The 16459-nt window shown below is 44.0% G+C and overlaps 1 protein-coding gene across 2 annotated transcripts; it reads left to right on the forward strand.

Moving 5' to 3' along the window:
• Window positions 1–1742: 1742 nt before the first annotated feature.
• LOC146679889 (ceramide synthase 2-like) lies at window positions 1743–15751 on the forward strand. Of its 2 annotated transcripts, none has more exons than XM_085450014.1 (11): window positions 1743–1845; window positions 2804–2980; window positions 4983–5100; window positions 8308–8426; window positions 8922–8979; window positions 9103–9153; window positions 10141–10233; window positions 10625–10753; window positions 13699–13805; window positions 13989–14145; window positions 14225–15751. In XM_085450014.1, the coding sequence occupies exons 2-11, from the start codon at window positions 2805–2807 to the stop codon at window positions 14420–14422; spliced, it is 1206 nt and encodes a 401-aa protein (XP_085306140.1). In that variant the 5' UTR covers window positions 1743–1845; window position 2804; the 3' UTR covers window positions 14423–15751. The 2 variants fall into 2 exon arrangements, with proteins under 2 accessions (XP_085306140.1, XP_085306139.1); XM_085450013.1 differs by lacking the exon at window positions 1743–1845 and adding an exon at window positions 1883–2681.
• Window positions 15752–16459: the final 708 nt, after the last annotated feature.

The following is a 16459-nucleotide window of genomic DNA, read 5'->3' on the forward strand; positions in this document are numbered from 1 at the left end:
CACACACACACACACACTAACAGTACACTGACTAAACTGGGTCCTCGTGAGAAAACTGCTCAATAAATCCATAAAGTTGTGTTCAAAAAGCTCAGTTTGTCCTGTTTATAAGATTGAAACCTGCAGTCAGCTGAGACTGAAGACGTCACCTGGATGAGTGACCAAACGTTTCTCCCACTGAAGACGTCCAGATGAACAGAATCAACTTTTGGAGATGTGTTTATTTTACTGTAAATGGTTTTCCAACACCACATGAACTGTGTTTTATGTTAACAGACCGCACACTTTTACTATAGCATGTAATGAATCTCTTGCATTACCTGATACACTGAATTAGTTCACAGCTCCAAATAAAGAGAACAAAATCATCTTCGACATGTGATCGGGCACCTGTGCAGGTTCTCATTGTTGGTATCCAGCCAGTTATATAATCACTTTTTATCTGGGTGAGAAGCAGAAAAGCAAGTTTTGTGACATATTTAGATGTCAAAATAAATTAACTGGCTTTCACTGAATTCAATGACCTTGACCCAGTGACTAAGTAGAAAATAAAGCTTTGTATGTTATAAAGCACTGCTGGGTGGGGCTCTTCCCATCATGCATTTCTCTTTCATTCATAGTGCTGTTGAAATATGACTGGAATGAAAGGCAACATCATGTGATCATGCTCATAAAGCTTATCAGCTCTCTGGTGTAACACACAGGTTGATAAGATTTTACAGTGACAGGATGTGTCGCATTTCTTTCTCTGCTTTGCTTCTGGTTTCCTGTCTGCTGATAACGAGCACATAATCTTTAACATCACTCGTAAAACTGTGTGACAGTGCATCCTGAGGTCACGAGTAATCTCTTTTAAAAGCTGCGCTCATAATATTTAACTGTAAAGATTTCATTTGCAGATGTGTTAGCCACATACAATCATACATGAAAAAACATGAAGATATTAGCTCTCATTGGGCCTCTTATTGTCTAGACGTCTCCAGAACAATCAGAAAATCCCTTTAATTTAATATTTTCTATTTGCCTCATGAAACATTTAGACCAGGAACGTTAAATTAATTTTACACATACCACTGAAACTCTTTCTGCTAGTGTAAAAACGTTTAACTGGACATCCAAAAGTTACCCTAATATCATTTTTTTAAATCTCAGTTTTCTGCATGATAACTGTGTAAAATTAGCGTCCAGACTGTCCCATATTTAAAAAATAGAAACTTTTGTTTGATTGATGAAAATGTTAGCCAAACTGTCGCAGACAGTAAAAAATGGTTTCTGTCATTTAATTATTAAACTGTCGCTCTAGTGCTTTGGTGTAGTATACACCAAAGCACACAGCCGTGTGTGTGTGTGTGGGGGGGGGGGATCTCTGTCGGCAGGAAAAGCTGTAAAACCTATTTTGAAAAAATACAGTTAAGCCATATTTTGCCCTCCTTCATATTTTTCTAAGAGGCCGAACTGAAGTTATTCCTGGCCCATTTTGGCCCCCGGGCCTCATGTTTAACCACCAAAATTGCGATACGTTGGAAACCCCCCAAAATAAACAGAAGTGAAATTACAACCCGAGCAGAAAATCTCATTTGAACGCGTCTCCTCTCGCCCCCTGTCGGCAGCACGTGGCATTGTCCCCGTGAATGGCTGAGCAGATTTTGGCTGGTGAGAAAATACTACGATCCTCGTGTTGTGGCGCAAGATCCAGAGCAGAGAATGATGATGATGATGATGATGATGACAGCACACGCCCGCTCTCCGCCCTCGCTGGTAGGAGCGGGTGCGTCCACACGCCCCTCCTCTCTAAATTGCCGCTGTTGCCTCGCTTTCCATCTCCCATCACAGGATCGCGGACAGGTGAGCACAACATCTCCTCTCTGCGGTGTGTTAGATACGCTGTTTCGAAGCTCTCTGCGTGGTTTGTTGAATGGTTGATGGACCCGTGGGTTTGCTGTGCTTCCGCGAATAACAGCTGATGGATCAATTATTGCGCGTTTTAATCTGGCGCACTCGCCGTGCAGTCGGCGCACAGTGGTTACGGTCTGTCTGGTCATCTGACTGCGCAGGCTTTCACATCTGCGCTCACGTTCCTCCACAGCTACGACCTGATCGATACGCGGATCGATTGGATCTCAGCAGCAGCAGCTTTTAAACCCAGACCGTGCAAACCGTTTACAGGGAATAACAGTAGTGAGCTTACAGCATACAGTGTGTGTGTGTGTGTGTGTGTGTGTGTGTGTGTGTGTAGACAGAGACTTGAACGCATGAAGGCTGCGCTGCGCAGATTTTGCTGAAAAGCAGGCACAGACACGTCTGCTGATAATATCAGTGTCTTTTCTGAAAGGCTGATAAGCTGATTGTCCCATTGAGTCAGGAACAAGCGGGTTTGCATCTGATTCATGTTTGTGACAGGCGGCAGCTGCTGCGCCTCTGTGGTTACATTTAACAGGAGATGTAACCTGTTAAAGCCTGAAACAGGAAATAATTCAAATTCATTTGAAGCTGCTGTGCTTTTTCATTTATTGCTTAAAAATGTTTTGTGAATATTTTCTGGGGGAAACACTGCACTGCTGATAAACTAGATGTAAAGAGGTGAAATCACCGTCATTGATCATGTAATCGAAACATGTTGCCATGTGAGCTGATGCAGTAGCAGCGATGACACTGTGCAGTTGTTCTTTTCCATCATTTCTGTGCGTGAGCAAACAGTTTCCTCTTGTCCTCTTTGTCATTAATTTGAATCCACTTCCCGTTCTGGTAAACTGTGTTTGTGCGGCCAGACAGTACTCACCTCTTCCTCTTTCGTGCCCCACAGAATGGAGGCCCTGCTGAACGAGTGGCTGTGGCGGGAAGAGTTCTGGATCCCTCCTGGGAATCACTGGAAAGACATGGAGATGAAGGAAGGAGAGGGCCACTTCCCTCTACCCAGGCATCTCATCTACACCTTGCCACTAGCTCTGATCTTTATAGCCATCAGATATATCTTTGAGAGGTGAGGCCGAGCTCACGGCGAGCTCTGGTTTTTGGCTGTTGTCATTAAATAGGCTGAAATCAGCAGAGCAGTAAGTTATGTGGCGCACAGTTTTGTCCTTTTCAGTTTTACCTAATTAGTTGAAGGAAGCAGTGTGATGCTGTTTGTGGGGGAAAAGTAATTTTCTGCTTGACTTGTTTTGGTCATGGTGGCTGGCTGGAGGGTGTTTGCTGCTAAGCTGCTGAGGAACGCCTCCTTTTCCCTTTGTTCATGTGCTATATGCTGTGTGAGAGTCCCGTCTCCCCCCAGGCTCCTTGTGTTAAAGTGTGTCCGAGTGTTTTTGAGGGAAAACACTCGGACATGGCAACTACAGAAGTTTATAGCTGAGGTTTTACGATGCATGGCTACTAATGCTGATTCTCTGTAAGCTGCCTCTGCAAGGTGTAGTGCACACCAACCAGTCAGTGACTGCTGTCGGGGTGATCGCACAGAAAGTCCTACTAGTGCTTATTAAATGTGTCCTCCCGGTGCTTCAAGAGGTTCCCTAGAAAAGGTCAGAATATTTCTGCTGTCACAGCTGAAGGGATTTGAATGTTATCTTCAGATACCTGACACTTCTTAAAAGACTGCGTTTGGTTTTCGAATATTTCAGTTAGAAGAAAGTAGATCTTCACTCCTCTTTATACGCATTTCATAGCGTTCTACTTTAACGTAACATTTGAACACTTTGGATGAATTAAAGAGAAATAATAATAATTCGAGGCTACAGTTAATCTGTGAGTGCATCTGGTCTGATGATGCGTTTGTCTCAGCGTCTCAAACACTTTCTTGGTTTTACAGGATTGAATGTTTCAGAATGTTAGTGGCACAAAATCAGACAGACGAGAGCTTTCACAGTATTCTGCCCATCACATTTATGCTTGTGAGCAAAGCTGCTTTAAAAGAAACGTCACAGTAAACCTGTTTGTACAGTTAACCAGTTCCTCTGGTAACAGGACAAGAATTTATTCGGGGCTGGCAGAGACGCGGCCCACATGACCACAGCTTGAACGCCTTTCCATTATCATCATCGTCAGCTGCTGTATTGTCTGTGAGAGCTGAAGATTAGCATCCTCGTCTGTGCCTTCATCAGCGATGTTTTAGCAGATTGGTAACATTAGCTGTGAGAGTAGTCCGGGGTCGGAGGATGATGGCGTGTGCTGTGTGCGAGTCGTAGAGGTCGTAGAGGTGGGCACCGTCATTTGTGCTCGCGTAGACGTCGGCCAGCTGGAAGGTGTCTCCACGCAATCTTCTCAGGCCACAGCTGTGTGTGTGTGTGTTCCTGTAACCAGAGCACTGTGTGTCCCTCTGTGAAGCTGCCCTGACCTTCTCATTATCTCCGATCTCTCCCTGCGTGCACACTTCAGGATCATTATCTCTGAGATAGAATTACACACACGCACATTTATCTAAACATGTATTCATTGCTGATACCCTCATATTGTATTATTCTGTCGATCTTTCTGTCTCCTTCCGTCTGTAACACACACACACACACACACACACACACACACACACACACACACGCACACACACACACACACGCACACACACACACGCACGCACACACACACGCACACACACACACACACACACACACACACACGCACACACACACACACACACACACACACACACACACACACACACGCACACACACACACACACACACACACACACAGATCAAGTGTCTCTTGATGCTGGATCGGATAATGGCTGTCTGGGCACAACCCGCCCACGGCAGCAGCTCCACAGGCTGTCAGGAGTAACGAGCTCCTCTGTTGCTCTTCTGTGTTTGGAGCACATCGAGCAGCTGTTGATGACATCACACATTAATCCTTCAAGTACTGCAAAACGAATTACTCCCGTTTGTTTTATTAACAGGGTTGCATTTGCTATTATGCACATATATGCATATAAATATAAAACAGCAGCAAAATGCATTTTTTCCCCTCCTCATCTCTTCTGGTCTCTGTCTTCTCAGGGTCATCGCCATCCCCCTCAGCAAAGTCTTAGGTGTGAAGGATCGGATTTGGATTCGAGCCGCTTCCATCCCAAAGCTGGAAGCGTTCTATAAACAGCACAGCCAGCAGCCATCGCAGGTTGGTGTTCACAGGACCCTCTAACTGTCCGTGGAGTGCACTACTGTAACTATGGTACACGTAACAGGGAGTCATTGCTTTAAATGTGACACTCATCTGTATAATACAGTAAATTTTCCACCAATATATGAATAAATGAATTGTTGAAGTCACTTATAAGCATGCAGCCCAATAGGTTAAAGATCAGTTTAATGCACCGATTTTTCTAGTGTGCTGAAAACATTCAATTCAATTCAATTCAATTTTATTTATATAGCGCCAAATCACAACATAAGTCGCCTCAAGGCGCTTCATAGATACAGAGAAAAACCCAACAATCACATGACCCCCTATGAGCAAGCACTTTGGCGACAGTGGGAAGGAAAAACTCCCTTTTAACAGGAAGAAACCTCCGGCAGAACCAGGCTCAGGGAGGGGCGGGGCCATCTGCTGTGATTGGTTGGGGTGAGAGAAGGAAGACAGGATAAAGACATGCTGTGGAAGAGAGACAGAGGTTAATAACAGATATGATTCAATGCAGAGAGGTCTGTTAACACATAGTGAGTGAGAAAGGTGACTGGAAAGGAAAAACTCAATGCATCATGGGAATCCCCGGCAGCCTACGTCTATTGCAGCATCACTAAGGGAGGATTCAGGGTCACCTGGTCCAGCCCTAACTATATGCTTTAGCAAAAAGGAAAGTTTGAAGCCTAATCTTGAAAGTAGAGATAGTGTCTGTCTCCTGAATCCAAACTGGAAGCTGGTTCCACAGAAGAGGGGCCTGAAAACTGAAGGCTCTGCCTCCCATTCTACTTTAAATACTCTAGGAACAACAAGTAGGCCTGCAGAGCGAGAGCGAAGCGCTCTAATAGGGTGATATGGTACTACAAGGTCATTAAGATCAGATGGGGCCTGATTGTTTAAGACCTTGTATGTGAGGAGCAGGACTTTGAATTCTGGATTTAACAGGAAGCCAAAACAGGAGAAATCTGCTCTCTCTTTCTAGTCCCTGTCAGGACGCTTGCTGCAGCATTTTGGATCAGCTGAAGGCTTTTCAGGGAGTTTTTAGGACTTCCTGATAATAATGAATTACAGTCGTCCAGCCTGGAAGTAATAAATGCATGAACTAGTTTTTCAGCGTCACTCTGAGACAGGATATTTCTAACTTTAGAGATGTTGCACAAATGGAAGAAAGCAGTCTTACATATTTGTTTAATATGTGCGTTGAAGGACATGTCCTGGTCAAACATGACTCCAAGGTTCCTCACAGTGTTATTGGAGGCCAAGGTAATGCCATCCAGAGTAAGAATCTGCTTAGATACCATATTTCTAGGCTTTTCAGGGCCGAGTACAATAACCTCAGTTTGATCTGAATGAAGAAGCAGAAAGTTAGCGGCCATCCAGGTCTTTATGTCTTTAAGACATTCCTGCAGTTTAACTCATTGGTGTGTGTTATCTGGCTTCATGGACAGATAGAGCTGGGTGTCATCTGCATAGCAGTGTAAATGTATGCTATGTCTTCTAATGATGCTGCCTAAGGGAAGCATGTATAATGTAAACAGAATTGGTCCTAGCACTGAACCCTGTGGAACTCCATAATTAACCTCAGTGTGTGAAAACATGAAAACCTACAAAGCAATTCCCATTTTTTAGGATTATACTTATACTGAGCTCAAAAATGACATCTGTGCCCAGACCTCCGTCTTGGTTAAAGAACGACTACATAAACTGTATCTCATGATCATCTATATAAATATGTAAGCATCCTGCAAAGTCTATGCAAATTTAAATGGAAAATCTCACCTTGAGCCAGGCACTCTTAATGTTAATAAATAGGAACATCTGTTACTGTGTGACACAAACAGTTTATGCGTGCTGGGTGTGGCTCCATCCAGGAGAAAGAGTGAGATTGTGTGCCAGCTTCCTCTGGAATGAGGAACAGTTTGAAAACGGGCCGTCCCCACAGAGATGCAGCTCAGGCTGCGAGGCTCGAGCTTACAAAAAGCGTGTTCGCTGCACTGTGAGAGAAGCAGTTATCTTCCTTTTAAACATAATCCCGTCTGTCCCTTTGATGGTAAATGGACTGGTTCTTATATAGCGCTTTTCCACTCTTCTGAGCACTCAAAGCGCTTTACACAACTTGTGCATTCACCCATTCACACCCATTCGCACAAGCACAACTGACATTCACACACATTCATACTCCGATGAATGCATCGGAGAGCAATTTCGGGTTAGTATCTTGCCCAAGGATATTTGGCATGCAGACTAGGGGAAGCCGGGAATCGAACCACCAACCTTCCGATCAGTAGATGACCTGCTCTACCACCTGAGCTACAGCCACAGTTTATCCAGCCACCCTATTAATCTTTCCTATTATGTTGCTGATAATCAGAATAATTAGTTAAAATCTGAGGACAAACCAGCGCTATTAGTCTGTAACTGTTACTTTTCTCCGAATCATGGAAGTCCTCCACCCTCCTCTTGGTGTAATTTGGCATTGCAGCAGAGCAGCCGTGTTGCTGTGCAGACAGGCAGGGGTGTACACCTGTCAGGACGAGGCATGACTGAGCATATCGAGTGGAGACGCACCGCTCCACGAGCGCCTTTCTACATTGTTTTTACCCGTGTGTGTGTGTGTGCGCATGCTCTGGCTTATTTGCAAATCTATTTCCATGGGGCCGCGAGCAGCAGCAGCAGCAGCAGCAGCAGCAGCTAACGACTTTGCTGTTCCCCATGTAAATAACTTGGCCACAAACACGCTGTGAAACAAAGTAGATTTATTTCCTGAATACAACGACTGTATTTCTGTTGCACAACGCAATCGTGGGAAAATCATTTCACTGCTCGGTGTGGTGTCACAGTTTATCCTTTGATACAGTGCTGGAGCTGATGCTGGGGGTGCAGAGAGCCTGTGTAGCCAAATAAAAACATGCATGTGTCACACTGAACCCTGTAATTAGGTTTCACTCAGCAGAGGGACCTTCGGCGCTGTGATGTAGGATGTAGGGAGGGAAGGTCACGCTAACAGTGGTCGAGCACATTTATCTCTGTGGGTGCAGAGCTACACGTCGACAGGACGAGAGCTGTGATGAAGCTGTAACAATGCCTGCTATGAGAAAGCAGCTCGTATTTACATAGTGTGTGTGTGTGTGTGTGTGTGTGTGTGTGTGTGTGTGTGTGTGTGTGTGTGTGTGTGTGTGTGTGTGTGTGTGTGTGTGCGCTCAGAGTGAAGTGGTGGGCCTGGGGAAGCAGTGTGGACTCTCGCAGAGAAAGATCCAGACCTGGTTTAGACACAGAAGGAACCAGGACAGACCCAGCAGCACCAAAAAGTTCTGCGAGGCCTCGTGAGTTTTTCTTCTCATACACTCAGTCGTTGAGCAATTTCCTGTTGGACGGATGTCACACGTGTGCCTGGTCACATCTTTGTCTGATCTCATAGAACTATGTAGTTCATTTACACAGCATCCGCTAATAAGGGGTGTCAAACATAAGGCCCAGGGGCCAGAATGGGCCCAGCAAAGACACCGATCCGGCCCACTAGATGGCTTTGGAAAATGTGAACAGAATTTTTACATTTTCTTACAACATTTAAGTTTTATAGCTTTTCTGAATGATAAAGACGTCCACAGTGGAGCTTCATGCTACACCAAAGTAATTACCACCATATAAACGACATTTTCAGTCTCTCTGTTGATTCATCTACAAAACTATCATCCAGGTCATGATAGTTTTGTTCATAAACGAAAACTTTCTTGTCACTCGTCTCGCCCATTTAAAATCAAAGTGGGCCACTGTGACATCCCAGCGCTAATCGATGATGCGTCTGTTCTTATCTGCAGCTGGCGCTTTTTCTTCTACCTCACGTCGTTCACAGCAGGGCTCGGCTCTTTAATTGATGTAAGTGTGTCGTCACTTTTTTCTTTAAAAGACTTTCACTGAATTTTGAGAATCTACATCTGCTTACTACGCTGTTGAAGTAAGATCGAGGCACAGAGATTTATCGTTTCCTCCATCCTCTAGACGCCGTGGTTCTGGGATCAGAGCGAGTGCTGGAGGGGTTATCCCAAACAGGTAGGACACAGATTTTGCCGTTGGGGTGTAAATGCTGGGGTTTGCAGCAAGTGTAACATGAGTCGTAGATTCTTTAATTCATGGTCATTTGATTCTTTGCTCTGTTGTTAAGTTAACATTTATATTCATGAAGAATTAAGTGGCAGAGATGTCTGTGAGCTAAAACTGAAAATCTGCATCACTCAGGTCATAAGAACAATAGGATCTACTTAAAGCAAGGAAAGTGCAGAAAGAGCACGCTGATCGTTTTTAATGCAGACTCCATCCACAATGTTTCAACTGCGACTTCCTTGACTGCAAAGCTCTGAATGCTTTTGTGGTTTCCTTCCTGCCTGAGTTTTTAACTTGCCGTGTGGATGATGGCACACGTTCTTCCCTGGAAGCCACGCCTCTCTTTATCTGCATTTAACCGATAACAGCTCTGCTACTGCAGACTTGATTTTTTTCTCAGACGGGTAGAAAGGACGTATTTTAGGGTAAATACCTCAGTCAACTTCCTGTCATTGTGTCGCTGCAAACTTTCACTTTTGCGTCTTCTCCAAATGTTTTTCTTTAAGATTACACCATGACTTCCTGTGCATGAAGCACGTCCTCTGTGCTTGTAAATGAGAGCGAGGAGTTCTTACGTGGCCACTGAACCTTTGCTAGACTTTAGCCCTGAAGCTATTAGACAGGTGAAGCTGTAAATACTCAGCAGAGTTGAATATCTGCCTGCACTACCCCAAAAAGTCCAGACCTGCTTCAGCACACTTAAAGGAATCAGTTCAGAAAACTGTTTATTAAACTCTTTCAGTTCCTCAAAAGCATGTAGTTAGAGTTCACGTTGGAGTTCAGTGATTAACAGTCTAACACATCTGTCTGTGAATGCTGCTGCGTGCATCACCATTGTTGCTTTCTAAGTCTGGACAAATAAGCATGGTGTTGGAAAAGCTTCTGTTTAACCACTGAATGATCACACTGAGCTGCTCTCTCCCTCTCCTTCATCAGCCTGTGTCTGAGGCTCATTACTGGTATTACATGTTGGAGATGAGCTTCTATTTGTCGCTGCTTCTGAGCATCTCTGTGGATGTGAAGCGAAAAGTGAGTATTAACTGAAAACACATAAAGAACCTGATTATTATTCCACATTTAATCCCTGAAATGTAACGTTTTAGTCCAATGGTAAAAAAAGCAAATGCAGATTATGCTCTGGATTATCTGTAACTGTAATTATCTATAACTCTGTACTTTGAGTGTTACAGTATATTAAATATTCAGTTCAGTCTCTCCACAGAAACCTGAACTGTACTGAATACTATAATCATTTCAGTGCTTCTGTCCTTCAGGAGGCTTTGCTGCTGTCATATTTGTATTATTTAAATTAACGAATCAGTGCAGACAATCATGCTGGTTTCAAACGGCACCCGTGCAGCTGCTGTTTATGCTGCTGCATGTTTTTAAATGCGTGCATGCATGTGTGTTTGTGTTTTAGGATTTCAAGGAGCAGGTGGTTCATCATATTGCCACCATAATTCTCATCGGTTTCTCCTACATTGCCAACTATGTGAGGGTGGGCACTTTGGTGATGCTGGTCCACGACTCTGCCGACATTATTCTCGAGGTAAAACACCACACCTGCCTCCAGATACACTGTGAGTACAAACGCCACTACTTCATTCTTTGTTTTCTAACAAAAGGGAAGTAAGTGCAGCATATTTGGAAATGAAAGTGACTTTTATACGCTGCCTCGTTCACAAGCGTCTGCCACAGCAGGGAAGTCAATGTTCGTATGACCACCTTTATTTTGGAACACAGCCTGAACTCTGTGAGGCTTCACGAGGCACATCCCAAAGCTCTCTTCTTGGAGGCTGTACTTTGTTCCATTCCCTGTCAGGATGATACCACACTGGAAATACCACAGGATGATACCACACAGGATGATACCACACTGGAAACTATGAACAGGATGGAAAACATGGAGGCTGGTCCATGTTTTCCATCCAGGTTCGTTTTGACTGCAGTGGCAGTTTGTTTGTCATTGCTGCCAATCGGATGCTTTCCAAATGGTGAATCAAAATTTGGATCAAATGTGGATTCATCACTTCACAGGACTTGTTGACACTGATTTTCTTTGGATTTCTTGTGTCATTTGGCATAGCCCACCCATTTCTCCCTGCTTCCCTGCCTTAAGAGTAACGTTTTGACAGCCACCCTTCCACTGAGACCATTTTTGAGGAGGCTTCAGTGAACAGTAGACGATTAGCTGAAGGGACAGATGTATCCCTCGGGTCCCGGAACAGGTCTTTGCTGGTTTTTCCCAAGTTTTCAAGGACAGGATTTCTTCTCGTCCTCTGTGTGTTCATTTCCCTTAAAAATATTCACAGAGACACTTCACATGATGCTGAAATATTCCTGTCAAACTCTGTTATGATTGGCCTTTTTCACAAGTTCAACAAAAGAAATGGGAGTCGGTCAGCAGGCTGCTAATAACCTGCAAGTGCCTCGAGGTTCAACTTGAGTTGGGTCTTTGCCAAGTTGTCTGCTGTGTGTAGACACAACACTTGAGTTGCATTTTTTTCAAGCTTGACCGATTCATCAGTGTGAACTAGGGCTGCCACGATTAGTCGACTAGTCACGACTGATTTAATAGTCGACGCGTCGTTTGAAGCTTTGTAAGATCACAAAAGACGCAGGAATAATAGCAGGATTTAAGAGTGTAATAACGGACTGAAACAGAAGATGGCAGCACTGCATGTACAAGGATGCCAGCTGCCGTTAAACCCCGAAGAAGAAGAAGCTGTGTCCCAGAATTCATAGCGCAGCCCAGCTCAGTTTCCAACAATGGCGGCAGCTAGTTAGTTTTAATATTACTCTTATTATTCTTTCTGGGTCACAAAATAAACGTTTAACATATTTTCAGGCGAGAATGTAGCTGTGTAAACCTCAAATATCTGCTCAGTTTATCAAGACACCGCATATTTTCAAAAGCGCTCCGACGTTTTCGGAGACGTCTGTTACCCACTAGCTCGATAGCTAGCCGGAGCTAGGCTAACTAGAGCCGTGAGAACACCGGACTCCCGGCAAATTGTTTTCAAACCCACCGCCGTCTTTCGCTACTCAGGTTAAACATGATATATGAGTCACTTAGATAACTTAACAATGTTATTGTTTGGCTTTTTTTAGTATTTTATTTGTTCCTGAGTAAATCAGTTTGTCTGAGATTAAAGTTATAGTTTTTACACAGCTGAATAAACGTCAAGCAGACAGCTGATTATCAGAAGTGTGAGATGCTCCAGAATTTACTCCAGTGTCCTGTTATATTTTAGATAGCAAGGAGTTTATTAAACTTCACCGAAACAATCTGCAAATTTCATTAAAATTTAATAAACTATCATCTTGTCTTTATTTTTAGTTAGCACCGTAAACACTTAAAGCTGTAAGCTAATGATAGTTATATAAGAGCAGATGCTGCTGGTGCAATAAGCTGTACGCTGTATGTCCAATGGATGATGATCTGAATAGTCGACTATCAGAATAATCGTTTGTGGCAGCCCTAGTGTTAAGTGACTCAGGTCCAAGGACTGGACTGAAAATGGGTGAGAAAGTTTAAAACCGCTGCTCAAGGCTACTTTTAAAAATTCCAGGAGCGCCTGGCACCTCGGAAGCAAAATATAAAACACTGAGTGGTGGTTCGAGACTTTTGCACGGCGCAGTGTGGAGGAGACTGCATCGTTATGCTCGCACACAAACGTTTAAAATGGCAGATTATTGCACAAACGAGGAACTTGTGTATTTTTGTGAATTTCCTTCTTCTTTCATACGAGCACACACGTCCTGTGAGCCGCGCACAGCGAGAGGTTTCGTTCTGTTGTTGCTTGTCCTGGCTGTAAAGGTTTGACCACCTCGGTGACAGTTGTTCCTTTGTCCGTGGGTGTTGTGAGGCTGTTTCAATGATAAGAAGTGACGATGATGATTGTTTCCGCGTTACATGAGATGAGGAAATATGCAGTCGTGTCAACTCGGGCGTGACAGGGTGTCGCCTGGACGCTGATAAAAATCATAAAGGGAAAACGATGCTGGCTTCATATCCAATAGATGATTAGTTACTGAGTGCAGGTGAGTTCATCAGTGAGTCTGAGGTTTGATTTCGAGCCAGCCACACCCACTTGTTTTCTCTCTCGCTGCGCTAAAACCACCTGGAACAAAGATAACGTTCGAGTCAGTAAACTCAGGTGACGTCTTTACACTTGAACCTGTTCAGATCTGAGACCCCTGCAGGACAAACACACTGAAGTGCTCGATGTTTAAAAATGACTTTTTATATTTAAAAGTGAAAATGGGGGTGGAGCTGACCCTGGCGTACGTCCGAGATTAGAACATCAGTAATTGTATGACCACAAATCAAACCTGATGACATAACCTGAAAACACCTGAGCAGGTCGTTACTGTCAGGGGCCGATGAACAGGAAGCTGTGGGGAGGTGGGCTCACACCCACAGCACTTAACCTAAACGTCTTCACTGTCTTTTCTAAGTCACAGGAACTTTTACCTTCCTTTTTCTGACAGGTGGGTAAGATGCTACACTACGCCTTGTGGGCGAAGACATGCGACGTCCTGTTTGTCCTCTTTGCTCTGGTGTTCCTCGTCACGAGGCTGTATGTCTTTCCAAGCAGGTAAGAAACTGTTAAATCAGACGTAGTTTCATGTGTTGGTGTGCAAATGTCCAACTAGGTTTGATGTACAGTTTGTCTTAGAGCACAGATAAAGTTTCCCGTTATCGGTACGACACACGATGCTCTGAAGCCCGAGAGTTTGTAGGAACAGCTGATCTCACTGTTTCTGTGTTTGCCCTCCAGGATCATCCACAGCACCCTGATCGTTTCAATGCAGTTCTACGAGCCTTTCTTTGGTTATTATTTCTTCAACGCTCTTCTGTTCGTGCTACAATTGCTGCACATCTACTGGGCCTATCTCATCCTGCGCATGGTCTACAGGTTTGCCTTTATGGGCAAGGTGAGACGAGAGGCTGTTTAAGCAGCAGCGATAGCAGGAAACGAGGAATCGGATGGTTAACTTTTATTCTTCTCCACAGATCGAGGGTGACGTGCGCAGCGACGAGGAAAGTCCGGTAGATGACAATGAAGAAGAAGAGGAAGACGGGGGTGAGTGCAGCTGGGAGCAGAGGAAGGATGCGATTAACTCCAGACTGGCATCGCTGGCTAACAACTGCGTCCTGAACAACCTGACCAACCAGACAAATAGAAACAGCAGACTACCCAAAACCAGATAGTGGCTTCACATCGAGTCCACGGCTTCGCTTCCACTTCCATGTCTCCAACATGGTCCGTTGATGATTTCAGGTCAGGGTAGGTTTGCCTCTGAGCAAAGAAGCACAGATGATTGTTGATCCACCGAATGTGACACCACTCATAACACTAATATCAAAACAATAAGAACACGTATGATGAGAGCGCGTGATCACTGCGATGCCGTTTCTGGTCCCTGTAGTATAAGAACTTGAAAATATTCAGGACAGCGTTTTAGTTCATCTTTGCTTTTTTTTTGAGTGAGAGCTTAAAAAAAATATTGTTTGTATTAAAACATATTAATTCTTGTGTATAATATGGTGTAATCTATTTTAAATGGAACAAACTACTCTGACTGATTTATGTCCACATGGCTGCTCATGCACACAGTTCTGATTGTAGTAAATCTGTTGATAAATCACTTTATTGGCTGTTTTTATTCATTATTCACTGTAATCTGTATTTGAATCCCTCGTATGATTGAAGAAGTTGTATTTTTCTGCGACAGATTTAGACTTTTTAGGAGAACTATGGCGCCCCCTGGTGCACAAAGAAGACGCTGCCCTTTCTGATGCCTTTACAAAAAGTATTTCTTCTACAAACACGGACGTGAACCGTGTGCGTGTCTGTGCATCGTGTCTTTTTCTCACGGGCAGCATGATTTCCTACTCGGGTCTTTTGTTTTGTGCCTTGGCTGCTGTGTTTTGAACACTAAGATATGAAGTCTATGTGCTACTAGGGTTCCCCTTTTTGGAACAACACACAGAAAAGGCCTTATTGTAACGTGTGTTACGTGTTTTTGTGTTGTCATTTCTACCTGATTCACACAGATGGGCATTATTGAGCTATTTTAGACAGTGGCGTTAAATGCATCGATGCAATGCTCCTGGGTAAAAATGAATGTAGAGATATTAGGAGCTGTATATTTTAATATTTACCAAATTGTGTTCTGATGCTTGCTAGTGTGATTTTACATGTGTCTTCCCGCCGTGCTGCTGCAGGTGAACATGCTAATCCAGTCATCATTTATGTAACGATGGCTGTGATAGGGCTAGAAACAGGGCGTGTCTGTGCAGGGGTGTGATGTCACTGACGCCCACCGCACAGCAGGGGGTTTAAAGTGAAATGCTGGAGCGCTAAACGGCCGACGCAGTGAATGAGACTCACCTGGATGTTGTTTTTAAGAAGATATAAAAGCAGGAGACACTTTATGTCCTCATGAAACCTGCATTTGACTTTTATTATGAGTGTTGATTTGTGACAACTCGAACAGTTTAAATAAATGACTTCTGAATAAAACCTGTACAAATTCAGTCAAGCTTTTATTAAACACTTTTACATTTTGTTCATACTAATGAAGACCCCCCCCCCCCCACACACACACACACACACACACACACACACACAGGTAACCATACACAGTACTGTGCAAACTTTGTTTTGCTATCGAGGTGACTGACACCCTCTTGGTATGTTTGTAATGTGCTCTTGAGCAGTATTGCTCCAGGCTTCATGAAGGTTGGAGGTTGGCTGCTTTTTCATTCATTTTTATGTTGCGCAGCGAGTCCTTAAACATCTGTGGAGGATTAAAGAGGTGGCAGGCCTGTCTACAGCAGATGAACAGTCTCTGAACGTCCTGTCCTAAAGAGTTACATGAAAAAAACACACAAGCAAAGCCGTGACACAGGACCTGAGAGATGCATCTGGCCCTTCAGCTGATCCATCTGCTGTTCGCTGAAGCCTCCTCAGAAATGTTCTCAGTGGCTGTCCACAAGCCATTCTTAATGAAAGGAAACAGGGAGAGGTTTGCCAAATTGGACTTAAAATTAGTGGCAACGAGTCTTGTGGAGTGAATCTACATTTGAAATTTTTGGTTCAAATCGTGGCCAGTGTGTACAGGAGAGGTCAGGAGAGAGGTACAGCAGTGTGTCCATCTGTGAAACACAGTGGAGGCTCTGTCATGGTTTGAGTCTCAGCCAGTGCAGTTGGGGATCTGCAGGAACTCCACCGTGTGACAGACA

Source organism: Copadichromis virginalis, linkage group LG23 (assembly GCF_057382275.1).
Source record: "Copadichromis virginalis isolate Kocher_CV1m ecotype Utaka linkage group LG23, C_Virginalis_male_GT1.1, whole genome shotgun sequence".
Taxonomy (NCBI): Eukaryota; Metazoa; Chordata; class Actinopteri; order Cichliformes; family Cichlidae; genus Copadichromis; species Copadichromis virginalis.

Coding starts and splice junctions, on each gene's coding strand:
- LOC146679889 (XM_085450013.1), top strand. CDS start 2,647: ATGACACTGTGCAGTTGTTCTTTTCCATCATTTCT. Junction 2,981..4,982: donor ATCAGATATATCTTTGAGAG/GTGAGGCCGAGC, acceptor CTGTCTTCTCAG/GGTCATCGCCATCCCCCTCA. Junction 5,101..8,307: donor ACAGCCAGCAGCCATCGCAG/GTTGGTGTTCAC, acceptor GTGTGCGCTCAG/AGTGAAGTGGTGGGCCTGGG.